Source organism: Anoplopoma fimbria, chromosome 6 (genome assembly GCF_027596085.1).
Source record: "Anoplopoma fimbria isolate UVic2021 breed Golden Eagle Sablefish chromosome 6, Afim_UVic_2022, whole genome shotgun sequence".
Taxonomy (NCBI): Eukaryota; Metazoa; Chordata; class Actinopteri; order Perciformes; family Anoplopomatidae; genus Anoplopoma; species Anoplopoma fimbria.
This window is the reverse complement of record NC_072454.1, coordinates 20194992-20218285: the sequence shown is the minus strand read 5'-3', so window position 1 is coordinate 20218285 and position 23294 is coordinate 20194992. Positions and strand designations below refer to the sequence as shown.

Here is a 23294-nt window from a genome sequence, read left to right as displayed (position 1 = left end):
GGACAGAGGGAGGAGGACAGAGGACAGAGGGAGGATAGAGGAATGAGGGAGGAACACAGATGACAGATACTGACTAATGTCTGTGTTATTCATTCATCATAAACTTCACTGAGAAATGCTTATTTCTTGAACATCTGAGATTGGTTTCAAGTTAGATATAATTGAGTTTATATAGTGACTTTGCTGTTGTAAACATTAGTGTTGCTGCTCTAGAAACAATAATTTGTTATATTTATAATATAACTAAATTCTAATCCTGTTCTGACTTTATTCGTTTTTAAAATTCTATATATGTATTTTCTAACTACTTCTGGTAGTAATAAAATCCTAAAGATCTATCCCTACCTGAACCGTCCGTAGTTCTCTGACATCCTTGGAAAGGATATAAATAACAGTTATGTAACAAACATAACTTAATGCCATTATATCAAGAGCACTAATTAATTATTTTGTGATCTGGAGAAAACAATCTTTGTTAAAACAAAATATAATAAGTATAATAAAAAGAGACTGAATATAAAACGTCTCCAGTGTTTCCCACAGCATCCAGTGAGACTCCTGAAGTAAATGGAGTTCATTAGAGAGTGAAACACATCAATGTGGTTCACTCTGAGAGCAGCATTAAGATGCTGGATCTATGAAGACCTTTGTGATCTTCTTCAAGCAGTGCTGGAATGTAACTAAGTACATTTACTCAACTACTGTACTTAAGTACAAGTTTGAGGTACTTGTATTTTTCTTGAGAGTTACAGTTGTATGTATCTTTATACTTCTACTTCACTAGATCTGGAGATAAAAGTGTTGTGTTAAACTTAACTACATTTGTAGATCTTTATAGATATATAACATCCTGTGTATTTGAACCTTTAAATGACCAAACACATTATTACTGGTTCAGATTGTGAGCTAACAATCGTGTCTTATCTTTGGTTCAATTAATTGTTCATAAATCTTCAACTATATTTTTTATCTCCAGTTGGCCCGTGTTTTTCCCCGTTAGATTAAAAATGAACACATATATTTAAGAAGTAATTCAGACCTTACAGCAGATTCCAGCCCTTTATCATAGTCAGGTAAATACTGAATAAAACCTCATTGTGTTAACTTATTGACACTTCCCCTACTCTAACTCAGGCTCTTGTTAAAAGATGCATGTGAAGAGTCCACATTGAAGGATGTCCCACTCTACCAAAGAGAAGAAAAGAGCAAGCATGTGAGGCAGACAGCAGAGAGTCAGAGGCCTTTAGTTTCACAGTGGTGTGGTGCAGTGATGTCTCAGCTGGCAGTCACAGGATTGAAAAAGGTGGAGCTCATTAAAAACAGTGAGCTGGGTGGGTTACTCCTCCACCAGCCGTCACAGCTGGTTAAGAGATCAGTTCACCAATAAGACAAACTCGTACTTCCAGCTGTCATTTCAGTCCATCATCAGAAAGATACAGATTTTGGTTTCTGAAGTGGTTTATTTAACAAATTCCATTTTTGTGTGCATACAAAATAACAATAAAACAGAACAAGATAAAATAAATTGAAATATAAAATCTCTAGTTTATAGGAATTCAAAATCCTGCATAATATATTCCTATTCATACTGTATATGGTAGGGTTTAGTAAATGAACAGTGATTACCGATGTATAATATTTCAAAGTACTGCTAAGATCTTTCTGTGAGTATATATATATATATATATATCCCTCATGACTTTCTCCTTTTTATCAACACTCTTTTTATGACATTTTTATCAATATCTTAGAGGGACAGCTGTCACTCTGTGTGTCCTGTCCAGAGTCTCTTTAAATAATGGAGGATGTCGGAGCAGCACAAACAGGTTACCGCAGTGAAACTAGAAGGCCAGATGATGGGAGGACTAATGTTACACTGAATTCCGATAGCTTCCCACTGCAGAGCTCCAGGCTCAGGGACCTCCGGCGCAGGGACCCACCTCCATCTCCAACACAGACCCATGATAGAACGTGGCATATTGTTCGTGTTAAGGTGGAATTACACGTTTATGACATGTCCTTATCAATAAAGGTTTAAATGACACGATGTTGCTCAGTGAATTAACGCTTATCGTTAATAAATAAAGAAGCCTACTGAGCATGTATTTAATACATCGTAGCACGCCCACGCCAGACGACCCCCACCAACAACACCTAGCTAAACACTGCAACCTAAATATTTCAATATCACTACAACTTATAAAGTCAGGTAATGTCACGTTAAACAGCAAATACATTGTACTAACTATTTAAGTTTAGCTAGCTACCAACAAACTGAAGTTAACGTTAGCACAACAACAGGGGGAAAAAAGCAAAACCTTTATGTAACGCTAATCATTTCAGCAAACTTTAATGCTAGTTTGCTAACAACCTTAGCATGGCTGGCTAACGTTAATATTCATATAGTCATAAGGTTAATTCAAGTTAACTGCTGCTTAACGCTACATTAGCAATATTAAGCTAAAGTTCTATCTAATTCAATTCGATTTATTTAGTTTAGCCCAAAATCACAAATCACAATTTTGCCTCAGAGGGCTTTACAATCTGTGCACTTATCACAGTACTTAGGGTTTATTGTTTACCTTGGTGTTATTGGTGGAGGACGTGTTGATCATTCAATCTAATCAACGTGTGCTATCATATCCCGATTCAGACATCACTGCCTTCTCCAAGCTCGGGGGCCAAAGGGTCCGTAGGAGGATGTGGGCCCGAGCCTGGTGCTCTGCAGCTAGACCCTTCTGTTGAAGTTGAGCCTCTCCAGCACGATCTCCTGAGGGGGTCCTAACATCTCACCTACTGACCACGACCGTTAGGAGACATCATGGCCAGTACCATTGCAGGTGTTACCAAACTACCAGACTTCAAGCAGCTCAGTGGACAACTCATCTTGACCTTCCTACAGAGCTGGGCAACGGGATGAACTCTTCGGTTGTGTATATGGTCAAAAGCCTGCGTTTTAAATTCATATGATTCTGTTTTGTCGAGGAAGTGCAAAATACGACACATCAACTCTGGAGTGGTTAGATCCAGAAGTGGAGATGAAAACATTGGCGAGTGATTCATTGTATTCTATACTTTCTTTTAATTTTTTCTGTTTATCTTTACAAAAAACGTCCTTATTAGCTCTTGCGTGCTAGTTACAGCTACCATTAACTTATCAAAGAAAGTGAATTTGCCCATTCAAACTTGTTCACCGCAGACCTACCTACACAATAAGTTACTTAAAGTGACTACCAGCATTCATTTCTTTGTAGCCAGTGACTGATGAGGGTTTTAGAGTCAACAGGCTTCAGGCTATTCCCGCTCACACACAAGTCATGTTTCCCTGGAGGTGGCCCCTCATGCTGTGGTGGTCCAGACGGCAGCTGTCAGGTGAACTGAAGCTGTGAGCGGTTGGTGTTTTTTTTACTGTAGCCTGACCTGTTACAGTCACTGGATCCATTCCAAGCCCACCGGATGTTTTTGTCTTCAAAGCATGAAATCAAACAAGCAGGGAAGACGAAAATCCAAACTGCTTTCTTTTTGCAGCGTAACAAACTGGCTGTCCTGCTACACCAGGAAAAAAATAATAATAAAAGGAAGTAAGTTTATCACCAAATCCAAAGCTGGTTTGGACATCTTTGTGACGTGAACCTGGCTGGGTCAGGTGCTTCTGTTGTTCAGTTGATACCTTCTGGAGTAACAGCAGCGGTGCAGAGGGACGAGGGGACGGCCGTCACGGTAGAGTTGTTGCTATTGGTGACGGGATGGTTGTAGTGGGACTGCCGTCAGTTTTCAGCCAGAGACAGTGCCAGAGCCGCCTGCAGTGCTGCTTCTTCATCGATGCTGTAGTCCTGACAAAACACAAAAAAACAACAGCGTTAGTGACTGCAAACCACGCAATGCAGCTCTAGTCTAATACAAACAGACAGTATCCGACCAGGCTGATCCCTGGGAAATCTATATTTGGTTGTATGAAATAAATGTAGTTTTATGGGACTACATGTACACATAAACCATGTGAACACTTTTTACTTAAGCCCAACACATTAAAGACCTTTATGATGGAGCTCTCTTCTCTGCCTCTCTCTCTCAAACAGGACTGGATAATGGAAGAGTAATAAAATCCTTCTCTCAGTTTGGAAATTAAAAAATGAAATTTCAGATATTTGCAAGTACACAGTTATATTAACTCAGATCTTGACAATAAAGTCAAAGTGGAAAGTGGTCTTTCAGAAGAATTGTTACTTAAATTCATATCAGTTAAACAAAATATACTGAGTTACATTTATAGTGAAAGTGTCAACTGGGAGAAATGGACTAATGCAGGCAGGAACCATAACGTTAGACATGAGGCTGTCCTTTGGTCAGTTAGTTAGTCGCTCTCTGTCTTATGATCCGCGATAGTTTGGATAGCGCTCCAAGGGTTGTTTGAATGGTTTATTGGAAGTTGCCGGGTTGATTATAAAGGGCTTTGGCTGACTCTATCATAGTCATAAAATAAATCCAAACCAAGACGGCCAAACATCAGCACTGGACTTACAACAAAGGTGTCATAAGAGAACTTGTGTCTGTGGAGAAGATGCTGGAGGAAGTTGGAGCTCTTATAGCTGGGGTCTCCCCACGGCATGGCGGAACACACTGGACATACCTGGAGACACACACACACACACACACACACACACACACACACACACACACACACACACACACACACACACACACACACACACACACACAGCTTGGTTTAAGTCCTTCACTGCCAGAACTCAAAAGACCAACACGAGCATGAGTATCAGACACTGAACAGAACCAAACAGCAGGGTTTACTGCTGTTGAAGGATAAAAACAACACCATCATAGCTGTGTCTGCCATGTGGGCAGCTGTGGCTCAGTGGGGAGCAGGGTCGTCCCCCAATCAGAGGATCGGCAGTTCGATCCCTGGCTCCGGCAGTCCATGTCGATGTGTCCTTGGGCAAGACACTTAACCCCAAATTGCTCCCGCAGGCTGTTCCTGCGGTGTATGTATGTGTATGAATGTTAGTTAGGGTCCTGATGGTCAGGTGGCACCTTGCATGGTAGCTCCTGTCATCAGTGTATGAATGGGTGTGATTGGGTGAATGATTAGTAATGTAAAAGCGCTTTGAGTGGTTGGAAGACTAGAAAAGCGCTATACAAGTACAGTCCATTTACCATTTTACCATGTGGGCCTCATTAGGTACGGCACCTTATGGATCCATATCGTTTTTTTCAAATTTCAGGTTTTCCGTTTGAATTTCTCTGAATTCTGTGTTTGACGATTTAACCAGATTTGGTCCTTGGAAAGAGTGTCTAATCGTGTGTAGGATGAAATTTCAACAATTCAACAAGTAAATATTCAAAATTCAATAAATATCAATGATTTTGATGTAACACCACACTGCACTATTCTTCATCAAAGAGAGTGTTTCTACAGCAATAGTTTTGGATATTGCTCTGCTCTAAATTTTGTTGTTAGGGTCGAATTGGCAAAGTTGATTCTAATTTAATTATTAAATTCCATCCATGTTTTCTACATCGTGGAAATCATGGGGCCCTAAACAAAGTTCCTTGGCCAGACTAGAATTGGTGGTCAGCACATTCAACCAGACGCCACCAGGGTAGCCCTCTTTTCTTAGATAAGTGGGAAGTCAGCCACATATTATTTATTGTTGTTTAATAACATTAGATTATAATGTTAAAGTTCCTGAGAAGCTCTAATGGTTCATGGGTTTATTAAAAAGATTCATGCAGGGAATAGTGTTTGTGTCACAGTCGGACTGAATCACTTCTTGTGTGAGTTAGTCCAGACATGTGATCCAGTCTCTTACCACTCTATTAGGGTCATTACGGTGGTTGTCCATACAGTGCTTCACCAGCTCCTGCTGGTCCAGGTTTCTGGCTCCACAGAATGGACACGCAAACGTTGACCGGTTTGGAATATTGCTGCATACACAGAGAGAAATGCATGTAGAGACAGGAGACCTGGATTATCACAGGCTTGTACATGCTACTTCAATCCTTTTAACTGTTTCTAGGCATTTTACAGGTGCTGGCCTCTAAATGACCCACAATGCACACTGTGTGTATAATTAGAATATATCAAATATTTTATGATTTGCAGGTGGTGGATGAGTCAGAAAGTATATGGAATGGGTTGCATCAAGTCTGTTCTAGCTGTAGACAGCATAGGTTATAGAGTTATAGTGAGACATCTGGTATCTACTCCTGCACTGAGCTTCCGAATATGTCATTTTAACCAAGAACAAACAATAATCATTTTGTTGAAATACAACGACTTGCCACTCATATAGAGTGTTGTAGGGATGACATATTTCTGTAGGCCGACCCGGAAGTTAGCATTCCACTGGTTCAAGTTTATGATACTTACACGGTTTGTTTAGCAAGATGATCTTCATAAAACCCCACTTTTATGATTTTTGTGTAAATGTAATCACCAGAAGTAAAAAGCTAACATGAGTCTGAAACGGCCTGATGACCAGTGGACAAATTTAGACTCGAGAGTCACTAGTTATGAAGCACACACACGCACACACATATATTAACACACATTTACTTTTTTATTTATTAAAACAAAACGTTAAGATGTCTGGAGATTATGTCTACCAGCCTTTAACCAGAAAAACATTGTGGGGACAGAACCAGAAGGGCAACAATGCTGAGTCATTCCCAGGTTTTAGGACTAGTCCCTGCAGCCCTCGAGAGGACTGTGATGATGCCCCTATGGATGGGAATCATGTGAGCTGTAGATGTTGGCTGCACAAAACGAGATTTTGGTTGTTCTCAATTGTCTAGGCTTTACACTGTGGCTTAAAATGTTGAACGCACATAGTTTTTGCATGGAGACTGCATTTTTGGGATTGAGGCTGCTGAGCATGGAGTGTGCGTACCTTGGTATAGGTTGGGAGGTGGGCACCACGGGGACAAATTTAGGACAGTTAGCTATCTGCTCCTGTACTTTAGAACAGGAAGCGATGTGGGACCTCATCTTCAACAGAGCCACCTGAGAACACACACAAACACACGAGGATTGTAGATCAATAACAATAATGCAAAGACAACATTGTTCATTTTGGCACAACAGACTCATTAGTGTTACTTGTTGCCGTCTTTGAGGATCTAACGGACCAGCTTTTCTGTCCAACACACATACATAACTATCATGAACTGAAATATATGGCTTACATGCAAAGTGATGCCACAATATGATGATATAATTACATACACTCATGATGGAGAGTTGCTCCTTTGAGTTCCTAACATGAGTAGTGAATGTTCAGTATCTACCTTCTTGTTACAGCCCCTGCAGGGTGCTTTGTAGGAGGCCAGCTGCTTCTCCACGCTGGAGGAGCGCTCCACTTTCTTGGGGTCAAAGGGCACGCGACAGAGTGGGCAGAGGGGCGAGGTCACCTGAAGACATGGCTGTAGACACTCCCCACAGAACCTGGAACAGCAGAGGACAGACAGCAGGGGAGGAAGGGTTAAGTTTTCACTCAATATATATATATATATATACATATATATATAGGAAACTTGTGTTATATCATGTAGAAACCTATGTAAGGTCACTGACATCCCTAGGGTAATTTCTTACTGTTACACAACTCTTCTCTATTAATATACACTTGCCACTTTAATAACCTACTTATATTTAATCTACTGTATTTGTTTACCATATTTACATTTTTAAGTTCCATATTTTCTATTTTCATATTATGTCTCATACTACTGCACTGTATTTATTGTTATGCACCAATCCCCACCAAGCCAATCCTCTTTTGTGTACAGTAGTTGTCAATAAACTGATTCTGAATCTGATTTGGTTTGAAAACTTTTTTAGAAGTGCCGGTGAAGATAGCATTTTGATGTAGAAACATATATATTTTGACTTAAATTTGAAGGTTTGGATTTGAATACATAAGGAACACCACTAGAAACTACAGAATGAAAACATAAATAGATAATGGACCCATTATTATAATAATAGCGCTACAAAACTAACCATTATTTATCCATTCATGTATCAGTTTATTGAATGCTAAAGGAAAAATTTCCATCATAAAGATATCAGAGCGTAAACTGAAGTCTTCAAATTGCTTTTCCAGTCTGACCAACAATAATAAAATGCTGAGACATTCAATTTACAAAGAAATTAAAAAACTAAATCACACTTGAGAAGCTGTCATTCGCATATGTTTTGTTTTGTTAATAAGTTACCATCATTTTTATTGACTTTCTTACAGTTGAATTATGATTTAATGCTAGAATTTTACAAAGCTGTAAAATTACAAATCTACAATATTCCAGATTCTTCATTCAAGAAATCAGAGACAACACTGGACTATAGCTCTTCTTTTATTTAATAGCACATAAAAGGAACTTTGTTACAAAACAATCAAAATATATATTAACACCATACTGAATCATCCAAAATGGTGAAGTCATTTTTTCAATACACGGTACAACACACAGAACCTGTGTCACTGTAAGTAACGTTTGGGTTGTGAATGAAACGGAGTGTTCTAGGCACAGACATGAATTTTGCAGATGAAAGCTTTAACTGAAGACACTGGGAGTGAGACATCTTTAACACACAGGTGAGTCTGTTTCCCTGTACAGATGTGTGTGTATCTATGGGCCTGGAAGAAGCAAGCATTCATCCATCCGGCACGTTTAATCCATCCCATCAGCAGCAGAGGAGTAAAAATAGCTGCATTCTTCCTTTAACTAGAAATAGAACTGAGGCGGCCTGAGGTGTGGTCTTCTCTTTGTTCTTTTCTCCAGCTCCAGTTTGAGAAGATTACAAATACTCCTCTCTAGTTTATCAGAAGCCTTTGATGGTTAGAGCAAATACCGTCTCTATCCCACCAGCTACTTCACTGCATATGATTAGTTTGGTCTTTCGCTGCCTGTTTACTCCTCAGAAACCAATAATTCAGGTATAAATCTTCATATATGAGCACATTAGAATACAAGAACAATTACAGGAGCTTTAAAGCTCTTTTTTTTTTTTAATCTGTGCTATAACTGACAGCTTTAGTTAATTTCCTTTGTGGCAGAATTGTGGCCGTGTTTTTTCCCTGTGCACTGCAGTCATCCCGAGGGAGATCTGTGGAGGGCTGCAGACCCAATAATAGACTGTTTATAAGAAGTGGACATAGAAATCGTGATGTCATCCATTGGTTTGTGGACTGACGTCTTGAAGATTAGAGTTTGTCAATTTTGACGTTGGCATTTGGATTACGGCCTTTGCCATCTTGGCTTTTTGAGACCAATGAACAGAAGTTATCATATTTGGAATGCGGAGGAGTGTCATAGAGACTCCATATACGACTATAGTAGGGGTAGTGACCTGTCAATCACAGTAAGCCCGCCCTAAAGCATACTGTGCTTTATGGTCTGTTTGACTCTAAATTGACCATCATTTACTAAATGAACATCATGCTGTATTGAAGAAGACATGAAACTAGAGATTGAGACCATAAACTCATGTTTACAATGTTTACTGAGGGAATAAATCAAGAGAGAAGTAGGATCATTTTCTCATAGACTTCTATACAACCAGAGGAGTCGCCCCCTGATGGTCAGTAGAGAGAACGCAAGTTTTAAGACACTTCGCATTGGCTTCACTCTGCAGAACCGGAGGCTGCTCCCTCCATGATGTCACCTATCAGTGAAGAGTGTCCCACTAGCGTTCACTTGAACACAATACCAAGCCTTAGGTAACCACCACGAGGAGTTGAGCTCAGGTCTCTGCAGAGGTTGGTGGATTTAAGGTCCAGTGTGTAGGTTTTGGCAGCATCTATAGCCAGTGTTTGGTTTGTCTGTTCTAGGCTACCGTAGAAACATGGCGACCAGCTCCCTGAAGAGGACCGGCTCCCTAATGTAGATATAAATGGTATATTCTAAGGCAACAAACACACAACAATTCTTATTTTCAGGTGATTAAACAATAAAGAAAACACACTTCTGCATATCATATTCACTTCCTGCCATTAGATCCCCCTAAATGCTACACACTGGACCTTACACTTAACTCCTGCAACCTGCCAGAGCATAAGCAAACAAATACATTTCAGCTGTCTCTCTCATACCCAGGTCATAACACAATGTTTTGAGACCTGTCTATTTTGAGTTGGTTGTAATAAAATAATGAATTATTGCACTGGTATTTATAGGTTAAGCTGTGTTTTACGTTGATTTTTCTTATATGTAACTTGGTAAGAAATGCTGTACAAGTTGTATTTCAGCTCACTATCTGTAGTCTTTTGTGACATAACAACTGGAAACAGGGCTCCCACTGTACACAGGAACATAGGTTATGTTTGTTTCATTATAACAATACATGCAAAGAATAACAGTCACATTTGTGTATCAATAATTATATTTTCTTCTGAACAAGCCAAACAAATAATTGACTGATATTTATCATCTGCCACGGTTTTAACACACAGAATCATAAATAATGAAATTTCAATTTCTCAACTATAAATCAGTCCAAGAAAGCTGCAGTGGTTGCTGCACTTATAAAGAAACAGTGCTGAAAGATTATTGTCAGAAGGAATGAAAATAAACAAATGTGGAAAAAATCCAATACATGACTCTATACACAAGTGATTATGTAAAGCTAAAAAAAAACATACAAGTGTATAAAATGTGTATAAAAAAGAATAACGACACATCATCCAATATGATAGAGGAACCATGAAATGGGACGCTGTTTTTTAAACTCCTGTTTCTAAAGTCCTGTCTGCTTCTCCAAACTGGGAACATGCGGACCACCATCTGAGCAAACGTATTCTATACACTGACTATGGATATGGAGATATGGAGATATAAATAAAGCAGAATGGTCACGTTGGAAACATTTTTTAGAAGGGCTTGGGAAAAAATAATTTTGATGTTGAAACATATGTACTTCAAACCAAAATGTTTATGTTTGGATTTGAATACATAAGGAAAACCACTAGAGACTATAGAATCATATGAAATAAATAATGGATCCGTCCTTTAATAATAATAATAATAATAATAATAATAATAATAATAATAATAATAATCGCGCTTAAACGCTAAACAATTATTTATCAATTCATCAGTTTATTGAATGTCCAATGTAGAACATTTCCATCACAAAGGTACCAGACCCTAAAATGAAATCTTCAAAATTGTTCTCCAGTCCGACCAACAATAACAAAGTGCAAAAAATGACAATTCACAAAGAATTAAAAAACAAACCATGGGAACATTTGAGAAGCTGTCACTCAAACTCTTTGTTTTCCTCAGTGAAGGACGGAGGCAGTCAGATGTGTTTGACAGAATCATAGTCTGGAGAGGCTGCTGTCAGATATGTTCAATATTTTAAATTGCCAAACAGCATTAACACGATATTAAAAACCAATCTGTCTGCTCCGTGTAAACAAAGCTGTGCATCACCGTAACGCACCGTTACTGTACACGTCCACACACACACACACACACACACACACACACACACACACACACACACACACACACACACACACACACACACACACACACACACACACACAATAACACGCATCCAAACAAGAAGTGGCTACTTTACGTGTGAGCGCAGCTGGCGATGCCCACGGGTTTATGGTAGACCTCCAGGCAGATGGGACATGAGAACTGGCTCTCGACGCCCTCGGCCGGCGCTGTCAACGAGCCCGAGCCGCTGCCGGGCTGCTGACGGAGCTGGGTGCTCGCCGAGACAAAGCTCCGAAACATCGCCATCATGGAGCAGGAGAGGAGAGGAGAGGAGAGGAGAGGAGAGGATACCCGCTTAGTGTCGACGACCAGAGAAAGCTGTGCCTCTAACTATCTAACCTGACGTTAGCTAGTGCATTAGACGTGCAGCACTTTGGATGTCTGCGGTACGAACATAGCGGCTTTGCCTATCTGCTAATCATAAAACACATCGTCAATAAACCGAAGCATTACTTTTCCATAGCTGGAGGAGACACGCCGGAGAGGTAAACATCAGGAGCAGTGCCCGTTGGTGAGCGTTAGCACTGTGCGGCGGGGATGACCTGGATAGGAAACGGAGATCCATATAGTCATGGAGGACGCGTTTCACTGCATCCACTTGGTTGTCAGATTAGCGCTTTTGGAGAGAACAGCCAGTGAACGCTCGCGAACAACACGAGAGGCTACATCACAGACCCCTCCGCGCGCTTTGCTTTGTGGAGGCTGAAGTCCTAACTTTCCTTGACTCACAGCTTTCATAGTCTCTTAAAAACTGCAAATCCCAGAGGCCAGTTCAGAGGTGTACGTTAAGCGAACCGGGCCAAAAGTGCTTAATAAGAAACATTAACCCCGGTTTATGACGAATATAGAATATATATATATATATATATATATATATATATATAAAATATATATATATAAAAAACAGTTGGGATAAACGTGTATGAGTCATGTAATGTTGGTAAAGTAAAAACTTTCATTCAAGACCAAATAGACATAACAAATGATGTATGTATTCAAATATATAACGCCCCCCTTTCGTCTGTTTTTGTCTTCCTTGGTTTCTCCCTAAACATGGAATATATTAAGTGCTTTAACAGTCATTTAGTAATGCTCTTCCATGAAGTTGGGGGATTTGCAGCCAGGGCCTGGCAATGGTTTGGAAATGAGTGAGGTCCACTTTTTTTCCTCTTTTATTTGATGATATTATGTTGAACGTCAAGACACTTCATTCCCTGCATTCTGAGGATGTTTTGGTGGAAATGTGTTTATTAATGTTAAGGAAAACACAAAATTCAAAGACGGGTGACAATTCAAAATTTAAAACAACGTCCATTTCAGATAACGACATTACTGAATTACAATTATTGAAGCATCCCTTTGTTTTATCTAAAATTAGATAAGACTTCAGAAGAATCCAGTACCGGGAGATCTGTGACTGCCCTCATCTTTAGACCTGAGGCCTGTACTACGAAGTAGGATATGGGGTTAGCGAGGTAACTTCAGGGTTGAAACCTGAGGTTGATTTCTTACCACGATATATCGCCATGGTGACTTGAGCTGAACACCTAACCTGCTCCAGAGCAAAAATGAATGAATGAATGAATGAACAAATGTGGAGGACTGCATGGAAAGCAGTAAAATAGAAACTTTATTATGTTTGGTTTCTGGAATGCAGTAACAGTAAATAATCTAATAGAATGTGTGCTGGGTTTCAATTCACCAGATTGAGTGTTTATTTGAAATAGGCCATCTTAGAAGAAATGCGGCCTACAGGACATATAGATCAATATATTTGTTAAGCATTGATATCTCCCAGGCCTCCACCAGCTGCAGGTTGAATTGAGTATAGTTGTGTTGTACTTTTCTTCAGAGAGGACTGTTGTAGCTTCATTTCTTCTAATCGCCTTCGTCACCTTCATCCAGCAGGAACTCACTAATCTCCTCTCTCATGTGAGACCTGCAGGACACAACACAACAGATGTACTGTGGTATTTCTCTACTGTCTTATTTCCCATGTATAAATTTGTGATTATGTTAAATGTGGTTTATCCAGCACAACAGTTTGTTTGGCACATGGAGACTACGAATTGATTCTAGGCTGACATGACATGGGAAGGTCTGAGAAATGCATTAGAATAAATGTTTCATTACTGATCAGCAGTAAAGCTGGGCCGACACCGTTCACTTTTAGAAATGTTCTTTATTTCCAACTCACACTGAACCAGTAAATCATGAGACAAAGCTCTTGATTTTTGTGCTCACACTGAACGGACTGATCGTTGAGCAGCGACCTGAGAAATTAAACAGACAACTAAATGGCTGATCAGCTCATGCGCACCCTTCTGGCTATTGACAATTGTCAATAAAGATATGTTTGAAAGCTTAGAGGCAGGTAGAGGTGTGCTCGCTGGCAGAGGTCTGTCATGTCAACAGTACAGTTCACAATAATGCCATGAACGCTACATCCTCACCAAGCAGAAATTTGGACTCTAAAGCGAGTCGTGCAGCTCAGAGAACGGGTCAGACACGGACTCACATGGTACAGAGTGTGTCCAACTTAATGTAAAGTAGATGTGATCGAATCTCCTCACCTCCTCTGCCTCCTGTGAGCCTCAGACAGGATGTAGTGGGGGAGACTTTCCATCGATGACTAGGAGGACAACAGATAAAGAAAGAGGGACACGCCCCGGAGGACAGGATGTCAGAAGCACTAAAACAAATTAAATGCTGCTTATTTGACACCGTAATATAGGACACAAAGCTGTTTATTCTTCTACAAAAACAACGTTTAAATTGTATTTTTAAATCTATTCCATTGAGTGTGTTCCTACACTCACCATGTCTTTGATGGTCAGCTGACAGCTGTAACACAACAGGCTCCTCAGGTCGGGGCTGTCTGGTGACCTGTAACACATGGAGGTCAAACTGGTTTTAGCTCATGGGCCACTTACAACACATTAATAACAACCCTTTCTTTTTGTGTAAAGAAGTAGATGAAGTACATACATTAATCATTGGACAACCCTACACTGTTCGCTGGCTACTTTATGTTTACTGCTAATTGCTAGCATGCTAAACTAAGATGGTGAACGCTGTGAAAATGATAACCGCTAAACCTCAGCATGTTAGCGTGCTGATGTTAGCAGACCCAGAGGTCCAGAGCCCAGTGGTCCTGATCAATAACCAATGAAGACCACCTGATCATACAACATGCAGAGGTGAGTTCTCTAACTGTTGTCCTTACAAGACTTCTTAGCCTTTAATGTCGTGAATAAAGACAGACAACCTCAAAATGCGGTTTAGGAAGTTTGGAATTTGCTTGTTGTAACCCTTTGCATGTTTAAGGACAACTTTTTTTTTTATTAAAAAAAGAAACGTTACTGTTTTTCAAATGTATTTCTTGGGAGCTTTGGGCAACACAAAGCGAGTGCCATCTAGTCACATTATATTGGAGAGAAGGCAGACATCTCTACAGCTGATACCTCAAACAATTGGCGACTCATATCAGAACTATATAGAATGAGAAATAGCTCTACAGGTTCCTTTTAAGTGTCCGTGTGATCCATAATTAGATTAGATCAATAAATCCCTGAACACTTACTTGGCAGATGAACAGCAGCTTTCACCGCTTGCTGCTTTCCCACAATCCTCTCCTCCACCAGAGGAGCAGCACTGTCCAGTGGCAGCAGTTGATTCTGGCTCGGTCGGAGCTTTCATGAAAACACAGGAAAACTGATTTAATGCCTAAGAAATATGTAAACTCAGCTGTTGACTTTTACGGTACTGCAGGGTTCCAAAGGCAGGTTTGTCATGTGACCTGATGTTTCTGGCTGGTGCCACAAAACCAAAGTTTTAGCTGTGCCATTGGGTCTAAACCATAGACTGTAGTGACCTGTCAATCACAGTAAGCCTGCCCTAAAGCATACTCTGCTTTATGGTCTATTTGACTCTAAATAGACCATAATTTACTAAATGAACATCATGCTGTATTGAAGAAGACTTGAAACTAGAGATTGAGACCATAAACTCATGTTTACAATGTTTACTGAGGGAATAAATCAAGAGAGAAGTAGAGTCATTTTCTCATAGACTTCTATACAACCAGAGGAGTCGCCCCCTGATGGTCAGTAGAGAGAATGCAGGTTTAAGACACTTCCACATCGGCTTCCCTTTTCAGAACTGGAGGTTTCCTCCTGGTATAACATTTATTTTCTGACAGGCCCAAGCTTTAATGCTCATCTTTCTGATCTCTCAACATCCTGCAAGAAATCTCGCAGACATGAGTGGAGGTAATGTGTATGCATTGACTGCCAGTATACTGTACCTGAGTTTTGTCTTGGGATTACAGCACTGGTTTCTCCTGGAGATTTAGTCTGGGAGAGCTGCTCTGAGATCAGCGTGGCCTTGAAGGCTGAAGCATTCTCTAAAAAAATAACAATAATAAAAGGAGGTGGACAAAAGGCAAAGAGGAAGAAGGAAAATGTCGTTAATATCTTCTGTCATGTGGGGTACAAAATGCTTATACCTGCTGTATACTTCAAGAGGGAAATCCTATTGTTGTCCATGTGCCGGCCGTAATAACGCCATTTTCTGGCACGTGTGCCTTGCGCCGGCTTCACTATTACGAGTATAAACTAAGCTAAACTGTGACTAAAGAGATCGCAACACCAAAGATAAACAGTGCACCGTTTTATTTTTATCCCAGAACGCATCCAAAACCAGTTCCCCCTGTTTTCCCCTCAGGGGCTTATAGATAGCGGTGTTTTTGTTCACAGTCACTGTACTTATAACATTGTGTAATACAGTAAACTCAACTCCCTTTTGTACCAGTCTATAAGCTAACCGTTCGATGCAACACTCACCACCAGCCGTGTCCAGGGCGCACATACAGAGCAGACATCTGTCACAGGGGTCGGCTGTGGAGGAGCTCCTACATGCTGTCTGCAGCTTCTCACTGGTCCTACAGCAGACACAGCAGTTTTAATGACCTCATGGGGACTTCCACAGCTGGTTTGTGTGTTTGTGGAAAACGCTGGATAAATTGTATCTTGCTAATCATTTGAAAAAGCAGGCGGTGGAATGTACCGTTTACAAAATGTCCCCATCCATTATCCCATGATAATGTACCAAAGCCCTCACATTGAGTACTTCCTGCAGACTCTATGCTCATGTACGTGATGGTTGTGGTTCTGTGCTGACCTGTAGATGGTGCTGACAGTAGAGGGGAAGTCTGCCTGCAGTTTGGTGACGAAGCTCTCTGTCAAACGCTGGATGCTGGACTTGTCTGTTGTCTGTGGGAATGGACACAAACACACTGTATGCACCAGTTGGACAAGCCAAACACCAACATTTCCATATTTTTAAAAAAAAAAAAAACAATTGTTCAGTGCAAAGTTTCAAAATATCAAGATGGGAGCAAATGTGAAGATTTGAGGCAGCCTTGGATCTCTGAACCCATCGGCTATCTGTGTGACTACAGATCAGCCTCTTGGGTCAAGGGGCTATATTTCAGGAGGTCTGCTTTATCCGGCAGATAGCCAAGATTCTCATCCATGTGCCGGTCAACCTACTCGATTGTGATTGGCCAATAATACTCAGACCACAGAGGGGAAGCCAGAACACTTCAGATAACAAGATCTTGTCCTGTTGCCTACAGAATTCTGTTTTCATAAGCGGAATCTGTTGATAGAGATCAGGCAGCTACAGCTACAGAAAGATGAGCAGAGTTAGGGCCTGTGTCCACATAGCACCTTCTTCTGGCAGGCGCTTTTTTCTAATGTTTCTATGACAAAAGTATCTTGGCAAGATGTCACCACTCTAACCACCGTGGTATGCTAGACTAGTGTCACTCCTGTGCATTGTATTATCTATTTGGGCTACCATCTTTTTGTCTTACTTTCAAAATAAGCACCAAGGAACCAGGAACATTTAGTGTCAGCCCGGCCGATCTGCTACTTAATGGGCTTTTCGGGTTGTTATGATCGTGTGTGTCCCAAATATAAGCTTAGGATAGACAGACAAAACTGGCTACTGCTCCGTTTATTACAGTGACATCACCAAAGCTTCAGAGATCTTCAACTTGAAGCGCTCAGAGCCGCACAAAAAGGCGGAGAGCTCTCTATGAGCTTTCTATGTGGGCACAGGCCCTTAGAGAGTTAGCCAGTTCACCTTGGGATTTACTCTGGCTTTTAGGTCTACAGACATGCGGCCCTTTACATTAATCTGATGGCACCCTGGTCACTTTTAAGCAGTCACGACAATCTCCCATTTCTGTAACACAAAAAGTGTAACTTCCTAAACTAAAGTCCACCCACTGCATCAATTTGAAAAATTGGGCCACGGGCTGAGATATGACAGCTACAGTAGCTTGAAAATAGCGCTATGGGGCACTGAATTTGATGGAATTACTGGTTATCAGACCAACATATCTGACATAAATTGAAACCCTAGCGCCTCCGTTTCCGGAGCGGCAGTCCACACTGTGAGAGGGGACCCAGGTTTCGTATCGAAATCATAATCTTGTGTCATTGTGACATCCCTGTCTGGTTGCCTCTGCAGTGTGTTGCTGTCAAAACTACTGCTGCTGCTGCTCCATCTTACCTTAGTGTCCAGGCCTGGTATGAAAACAGAGGGCACGGCGAACATGCGGTTGTAGTAAGCTATTTCTTTAGCCGAGTAGTCCCTCATTGGCCTCACTAATATGATGTCCCCATACCTGGAGTCTGAGAAGCCCTGTTAACACAAACACACATGAATACAATACTTTTGAGTCAGATTTCACATCTTATATAACTGGAAACAGTAGAAGAAAGCAGCTTAGGGGAAACACAACCCTCTGGATTAGAAGGCTCGCCATCTATCATCGCCTACGCACCGTGTCCTGAGCCAGCTGGGCTCCTCTGCCCAGTGATATGCTGGTGAGCAGTTTGACGGCCAGTCTGGTGCAGTTGTCCCCCAACATCACTTTACTGTAGCCTTCAGTGCGAGCCGTGTGCACCAGCAGATGCTGCCTGTGAGGAGAACACACCAAAATGACAGATTGTCAACGCAAGTTTGAGTTTGAATCATCCCTTGGCCCTCTCGTTTGTAACCAACATTGGTTTTATTTCAGGAAGGGGCAAATACAAGCACCGTTGGAAGAACAAACCATTTGGGAAATTAAGTTGAGTAAGAACAAAAATGAAAGAGAGTCAGTGTTATTATTCCAGATGAACTTTAAAACTAATTACTAAAGCGGCATGAAGACAGAGGGGAGTCAGCTACTGTAGAATGAATCTGACCTTAACGTGTTGAGCAGGTCTTCTCTGGCCGTCTGCGTCTTAGCAGAGCCAATCAGCTGCTGCAGTAAATGCGTGCGGGACTCCTGAACGTCAGGTAGAGCGGTTTCCTCATGTTCCCGTGGTGTCGGACTGCCTGTGCCGTCACTCTGAATGAAGTTTCCCACCGCTGCTTTGTAGGCGCCGGCTGATGGCTCAGAAGGCGACGGGGCCGTCGCCACGACTGAACTGGGAAGGTCCAGGACCTGAGAGGAGGTTGGAGGACTCGTTCAATAACACATTTGATCCTTTGTAGGCTTTTTGGCAGTGTAGTGAAGGGTTACAGGTTCAACCTAATCAGACTGCCGTTAAGACTTTTAGCTAAAAGCAGCACAGGTGTTAACTGTGAGTATTATAGTACTCTTTAATAATAAAAGGTCATGCTTGATACTTTAGATCTTCGTCTATATACTCAGACAATTTTGTCGAGGTTGCAGGTCCTGCTCTATCTCTATTACACTCACATCAAATTGACTTTATAATGAACACTTACAAATCAAAGTTTACAAGATTAAGGGTTTAAATAAATTTGGTCAACACTCGCACACTCTCTCACTTGTTTCTTCGGTTTCCTTGTTGTCTCTGCCGGTTGGCTGAAGTCCCTGTCAGACTGGAGAGCATTAATGCTTTTGTTCTTTTACAGTTTCTTTGTGGACTTCACAATCGTTGTGCAGACACCAAATAACCATAGATTAAAAAAGGATAGTCCTTGGTTTTGTGTCCATCACCCTCCCCAAAGTGGTAAACCTTGACTTCAGACTTCCGCTCTGTAGGACTGATAACGCCGCTGATAACGCCGCTGGACACGCCGCTTGCTAATCGCTCCAATAACAGCTGCTTTTTTTTGTTTCCTTCACGCCATGGCTGCTAAGACCCAATCAGGAAGTAAACGCAGGTGTCTACATCATAGTTTTCAAAAGGTCTAGGTTCCTGCCCTTCCACACTACGAGTCAACCCCGGCATCTGTAAGGTTTCTAAACCCCTTCTATTTTTTGGTGTTTAAAACTCCAGAGTAGTATAGACGCGAGGCGTAAACGTAGTAAAAGATACGCGTTTCAAAATGTAATTTGGGAATTACTACATTTCAAAATGTAGTAGTGTGGATGCAGCCCTAGCAGGCCACGCTGACCTGTTCCAGAGGCACCATGAGGAAGGGGAAACCAGTAGCTTTGAACACAGCCTGCAGCTCAGCTGCCGTCCTCCGTCTGTCCTCCACAGACTGACCTACAGCACCACCCTCTGCAGGGAAACAACACACACACGGTAAATCACTGGCCGAGTCATCTCAGAATGACATACATGAATGTAATACACTCAATGGTAAGTGACAGCAGTCACTGTCTCATTTACCGTCAATGAAGACGATGCCAGGTAAGAATCTCAGCTTCTTGTGAGCATTCTGATTCAAACCCTGGGGAGGAAGAAAAGTTTTTCAGTTGGATTGGAAACATCAAAACAGAGACAAAACAGAATCTCTATAGATAAGGAATATACAGGGGGATTCTGAAAAACATTTAATTCATTGAAGGTTAGGAGAACGGGGCCAGGATGTAGGTAGTTATTAATAAATTAGTGAAAATCATCCATTTATTCACATAGAGTGCTGCAGGAATGAGTCTGCATTTTTCCACATCCTGTTCCCTCATCTGAAAGTCAATGTGTTTATGGTTAAGTGTCTGAAATAAGGTCTGTGTTTAACACAAGCTGAAGATATTTGAACGTTTTGTTCTCCGATATAAAATATGTCACTAAATGCCCCTCTCGTGAGTTTAGAAGCTTTAAGTTGTCTACAAGAAAGTTTCTGAACGAGACAACTAAACATCTTCACTAGAACACTAGTCCTTCTTTAGTTTAGTGGTGGAGACGTGAAATCATGGGACCATGGTGTAGGACCTTTAAAGCGTTAGCTTTTTACTTTACAATCCAAAAATCATAAAAGGTGGTGTTAATTTGGGAAGATTATCTTACTGAACAAAACGTGTAAGAATCATGAATGTTTGTTAAACACAGTCGAATCGAAAACTGAGAATGCTTTAAATTGAGACGCATTGAGAATTGTTGACAGGTGATTTTCGTAATGGAATCGTGAGGCCGGTGAAGATTCACAGCTCTAGATGAGAGTAGCAGTCGTTTAAAAGAAGCTTTGGTTGTGTTTCGTTTGTGGAAACAGTTGACTGAAAGTCAAAGTTTACCTCCTGGACTTGACTGAGCATTGAGCAGGAAGAAGGACCTCCAGATACAGCCACCAGCACCTAGAACAGGACAAGTCAAATATAAATAATAATAATAAAAATAAATAAATATGTTTTTTGTTTTTTTTCTGTGAACAGGAAGCACAGAGCTTACCTTCTCTCCAGGGAAAATGACTCGGTTTTTACCCAGCATGGCTCTGAACTTATGGATGAAGTATTCCTTGAAACAGCCCCTAACACAGAGACATGACAACAATGTGAGCAAAGCCACGCCCCCAGCTCCAACAACATATATATATATATGATTACCTCATATTTTGAGTAATGAAGATACTATGCAGTGCTTAGTAATTAAATGAGTCATAAAATAATAAAAGCTGTATTAAAGTAACCACACTGAATTCTTTGTAGTTAGTGTTTTATCTGACACTTTACAGAATTTGAATCTGAAGTGTTTTCTTGGATTGTGGTTCTCTCATGTGAGCCCAGCATCAGCTTGTCCATCATCTCTACTTTCAGAGATGACTTCCAGTCTGTGTGGATTCTGCTGACACAGCTGAATCCCCTCCCACATACAGCTCAACAGAGTCTTTATAAAATGCTTCATAATGTAATAGGAATATTGATCCAAATCATTATGAATATTTGAGTTTCTATAACTGCAACTATACAGTGCTAGAAGCAGATTATAACACATTATAAGTCTGTTTATAATAAAACGCAACTCTAGTAAGACTACTACCATTTTCACAAGGATTATCTACATTGTCTATTAATGCCATCTGAATAATTTGAATGGTGCTTTTATCACAGACCATCTCTAGATATATTGATGCTCAATGCTTTGGGCGGCTTGCAGTGACTTTCTTATGGTGTTCTCCCACCATGAATAACCTCATCTAGTGGTTGTACGGTAGATGGCAGTGAACGGTGTCTCACCTGCAGAACGTATCTCCTGCTCGGATGACCACGGCTGCAGTCGCCTCTTTGCATTTCACACATTTCTTGGAAACACTAATAAACGGAGGAACAACACACATCTTAAATTAAAAAACAACACTCTTTCTTTACTTTCTGACACTATTATGTGCAGTCATACACTGCCAACATCTAGTCTAACTATACTGTGGAATTTAAACCACCAACCAATTATTTCAATGAAAATACAATCGTTTATTTCCTATCCACCTTCTGCAAATGATGTTTATAGATGACAACAAAGTAACAAGAGAACATTAGAAAATGTATGACAGATGACATTGACTTCAGGATGGTGAAATGATGCCATGCAGTTGTGATACCGGAGCTCTGCCCCTTCAGGACACTGGGTGTCATAGAAGATAAAGCTGCTGTGAGCATCTCTTGATACTATACTAAAAAAAGATTCCCACAGTTTCAACATGTTGGCGATCGAGTGAAAGTGACTGTTTCTGGATCAGATTGGCTGATGGAACACAATGTTTGAAGGGGATAGTGGGAAGGATAGGAAGACTCAATGAATGGTTTCATTTTCAGGGGAACTTCAGCAATGTCAAATGTCACTCGTTGGTCATACATTCGTTGGTAAACAGACGGAACAAAACAGCCATATTGGCAGCACGTGCTCCCCTACGACTCTTTGGAATGTGATGACATGAGATGAAGCACCAACTGGGACTGACTTAAAGATGGCAGTCACTGGCAACAAGCCAGCACTATTTACAATGTAGCACAGAATGTACACACACACACACACACACACTGATGCGATTACCTACCTGGGCACCTCCGCGCGCTGCAGCGGCTCGTGGTAGTCTTCCTCCACCTGGCACATCGTTACGACGGCTGAACGGGCTCGAACAGCGGTCGGACGTTAGTTACTACTGAATCCAGAGACAGCTTTGAGTTGAGCAGAACCAAAAACCTGCGTCTAACTTTGAGCTAATAGAAGAGTCAGGTCTGTCCACTAACAGCAGGACCCACTAGCTCCTTTAAGCAGCGTTCAGATAGAGAACATAGACATATTTAACGCTTTAATGCCGTTAAATAGTCACTCTGCTAACTTTATTTATGTTACAGCAGTGCGCCGCTGTCTCGTGTGTAAATCATGGCTCATTTTGATGACGTAGAAAATCTTTTTTATGTTTTGGGCGCGTTGCCGCCACCTGCTGGAATGGAGCGGTCAGGATTGACAATTCAAGATTACAAACAGTGATGTTGAACACCAACTTTTCTCCACATACAGCTGAAGATGTTTGTACAGCCAGTATTCACGGAGTCTAGGGCCCAACCCCAA

General features: G+C 41.0%; 2 protein-coding genes across 2 annotated transcripts; both read right to left on the bottom strand.

The window, feature by feature from the left end:
- Nucleotides 1-1698: 1698 nt before the first annotated feature.
- On the bottom strand, nt 1699-12024 carry LOC129092437 (E3 ubiquitin-protein ligase RNF166). The gene is made up of 6 exons (XM_054600390.1): nt 11606-12024; nt 7306-7462; nt 6909-7021; nt 5829-5943; nt 4523-4630; nt 1699-3833 (listed from the first exon to the last, which is right to left on the bottom strand). Exons 1-6 carry the CDS (start codon nt 11776-11778, stop codon nt 3768-3770), a joined length of 732 nt encoding a protein of 243 aa, XP_054456365.1. The 5' UTR covers nt 11779-12024; the 3' UTR covers nt 1699-3767.
- Nucleotides 12025-12770: 746 nt separating this feature from the next.
- ctu2 (cytosolic thiouridylase subunit 2 homolog (S. pombe)) lies at nt 12771-23102 on the bottom strand. Its single transcript, XM_054600175.1, has 16 exons — nt 22777-23102; nt 21959-22033; nt 21174-21252; nt 21020-21079; nt 20178-20238; nt 19957-20066; nt 18792-19033; nt 18386-18521; nt 18112-18243; nt 16711-16802; nt 16374-16471; nt 15836-15934; nt 15113-15221; nt 14349-14415; nt 14103-14161; nt 12771-13468 (listed from the first exon to the last, which is right to left on the bottom strand). Exons 1-16 carry the CDS (start codon nt 22830-22832, stop codon nt 13408-13410), a joined length of 1536 nt encoding a protein of 511 aa, XP_054456150.1. The 5' UTR covers nt 22833-23102; the 3' UTR covers nt 12771-13407.
- Between the last annotated feature and the right edge of the window lie 192 nt (nt 23103-23294).

What these genes read in the sequence shown, in the direction of transcription:
- LOC129092437 (XM_054600390.1), bottom strand. Translation starts at nt 11,778, where the DNA reads ATGATGGCGATGTTTCGGAGCTTTGTCTCGGCGAGCACCCAGCTCCGT. An exon ending in GCAGGGGCTGTAACAAGAAG is followed by an intron (nt 7,022 to 7,305) that starts GTAGATACTGAA and finishes GTGTGTTCTCAG; the next exon opens with GTGGCTCTGTTGAAGATGAG. An exon ending in TCTCTTATGACACCTTTGTT is followed by an intron (nt 3,834 to 4,522) that starts GTAAGTCCAGTG and finishes GTGTTTTGTCAG; the next exon opens with GACTACAGCATCGATGAAGA.
- ctu2 (XM_054600175.1), bottom strand. Translation starts at nt 22,832, where the DNA reads ATGTGCCAGGTGGAGGAAGACTACCACGAGCCGCTGCAGCGCGCGGAG. An exon ending in TGCTCAGTCAAGTCCAGGAG is followed by an intron (nt 20,239 to 21,019) that starts GTAAACTTTGAC and finishes CTTCCTCCCCAG; the next exon opens with GGTTTGAATCAGAATGCTCA. An exon ending in AATCCCAAGACAAAACTCAG is followed by an intron (nt 15,222 to 15,835) that starts GTACAGTATACT and finishes TTTTCATGAAAG; the next exon opens with CTCCGACCGAGCCAGAATCA.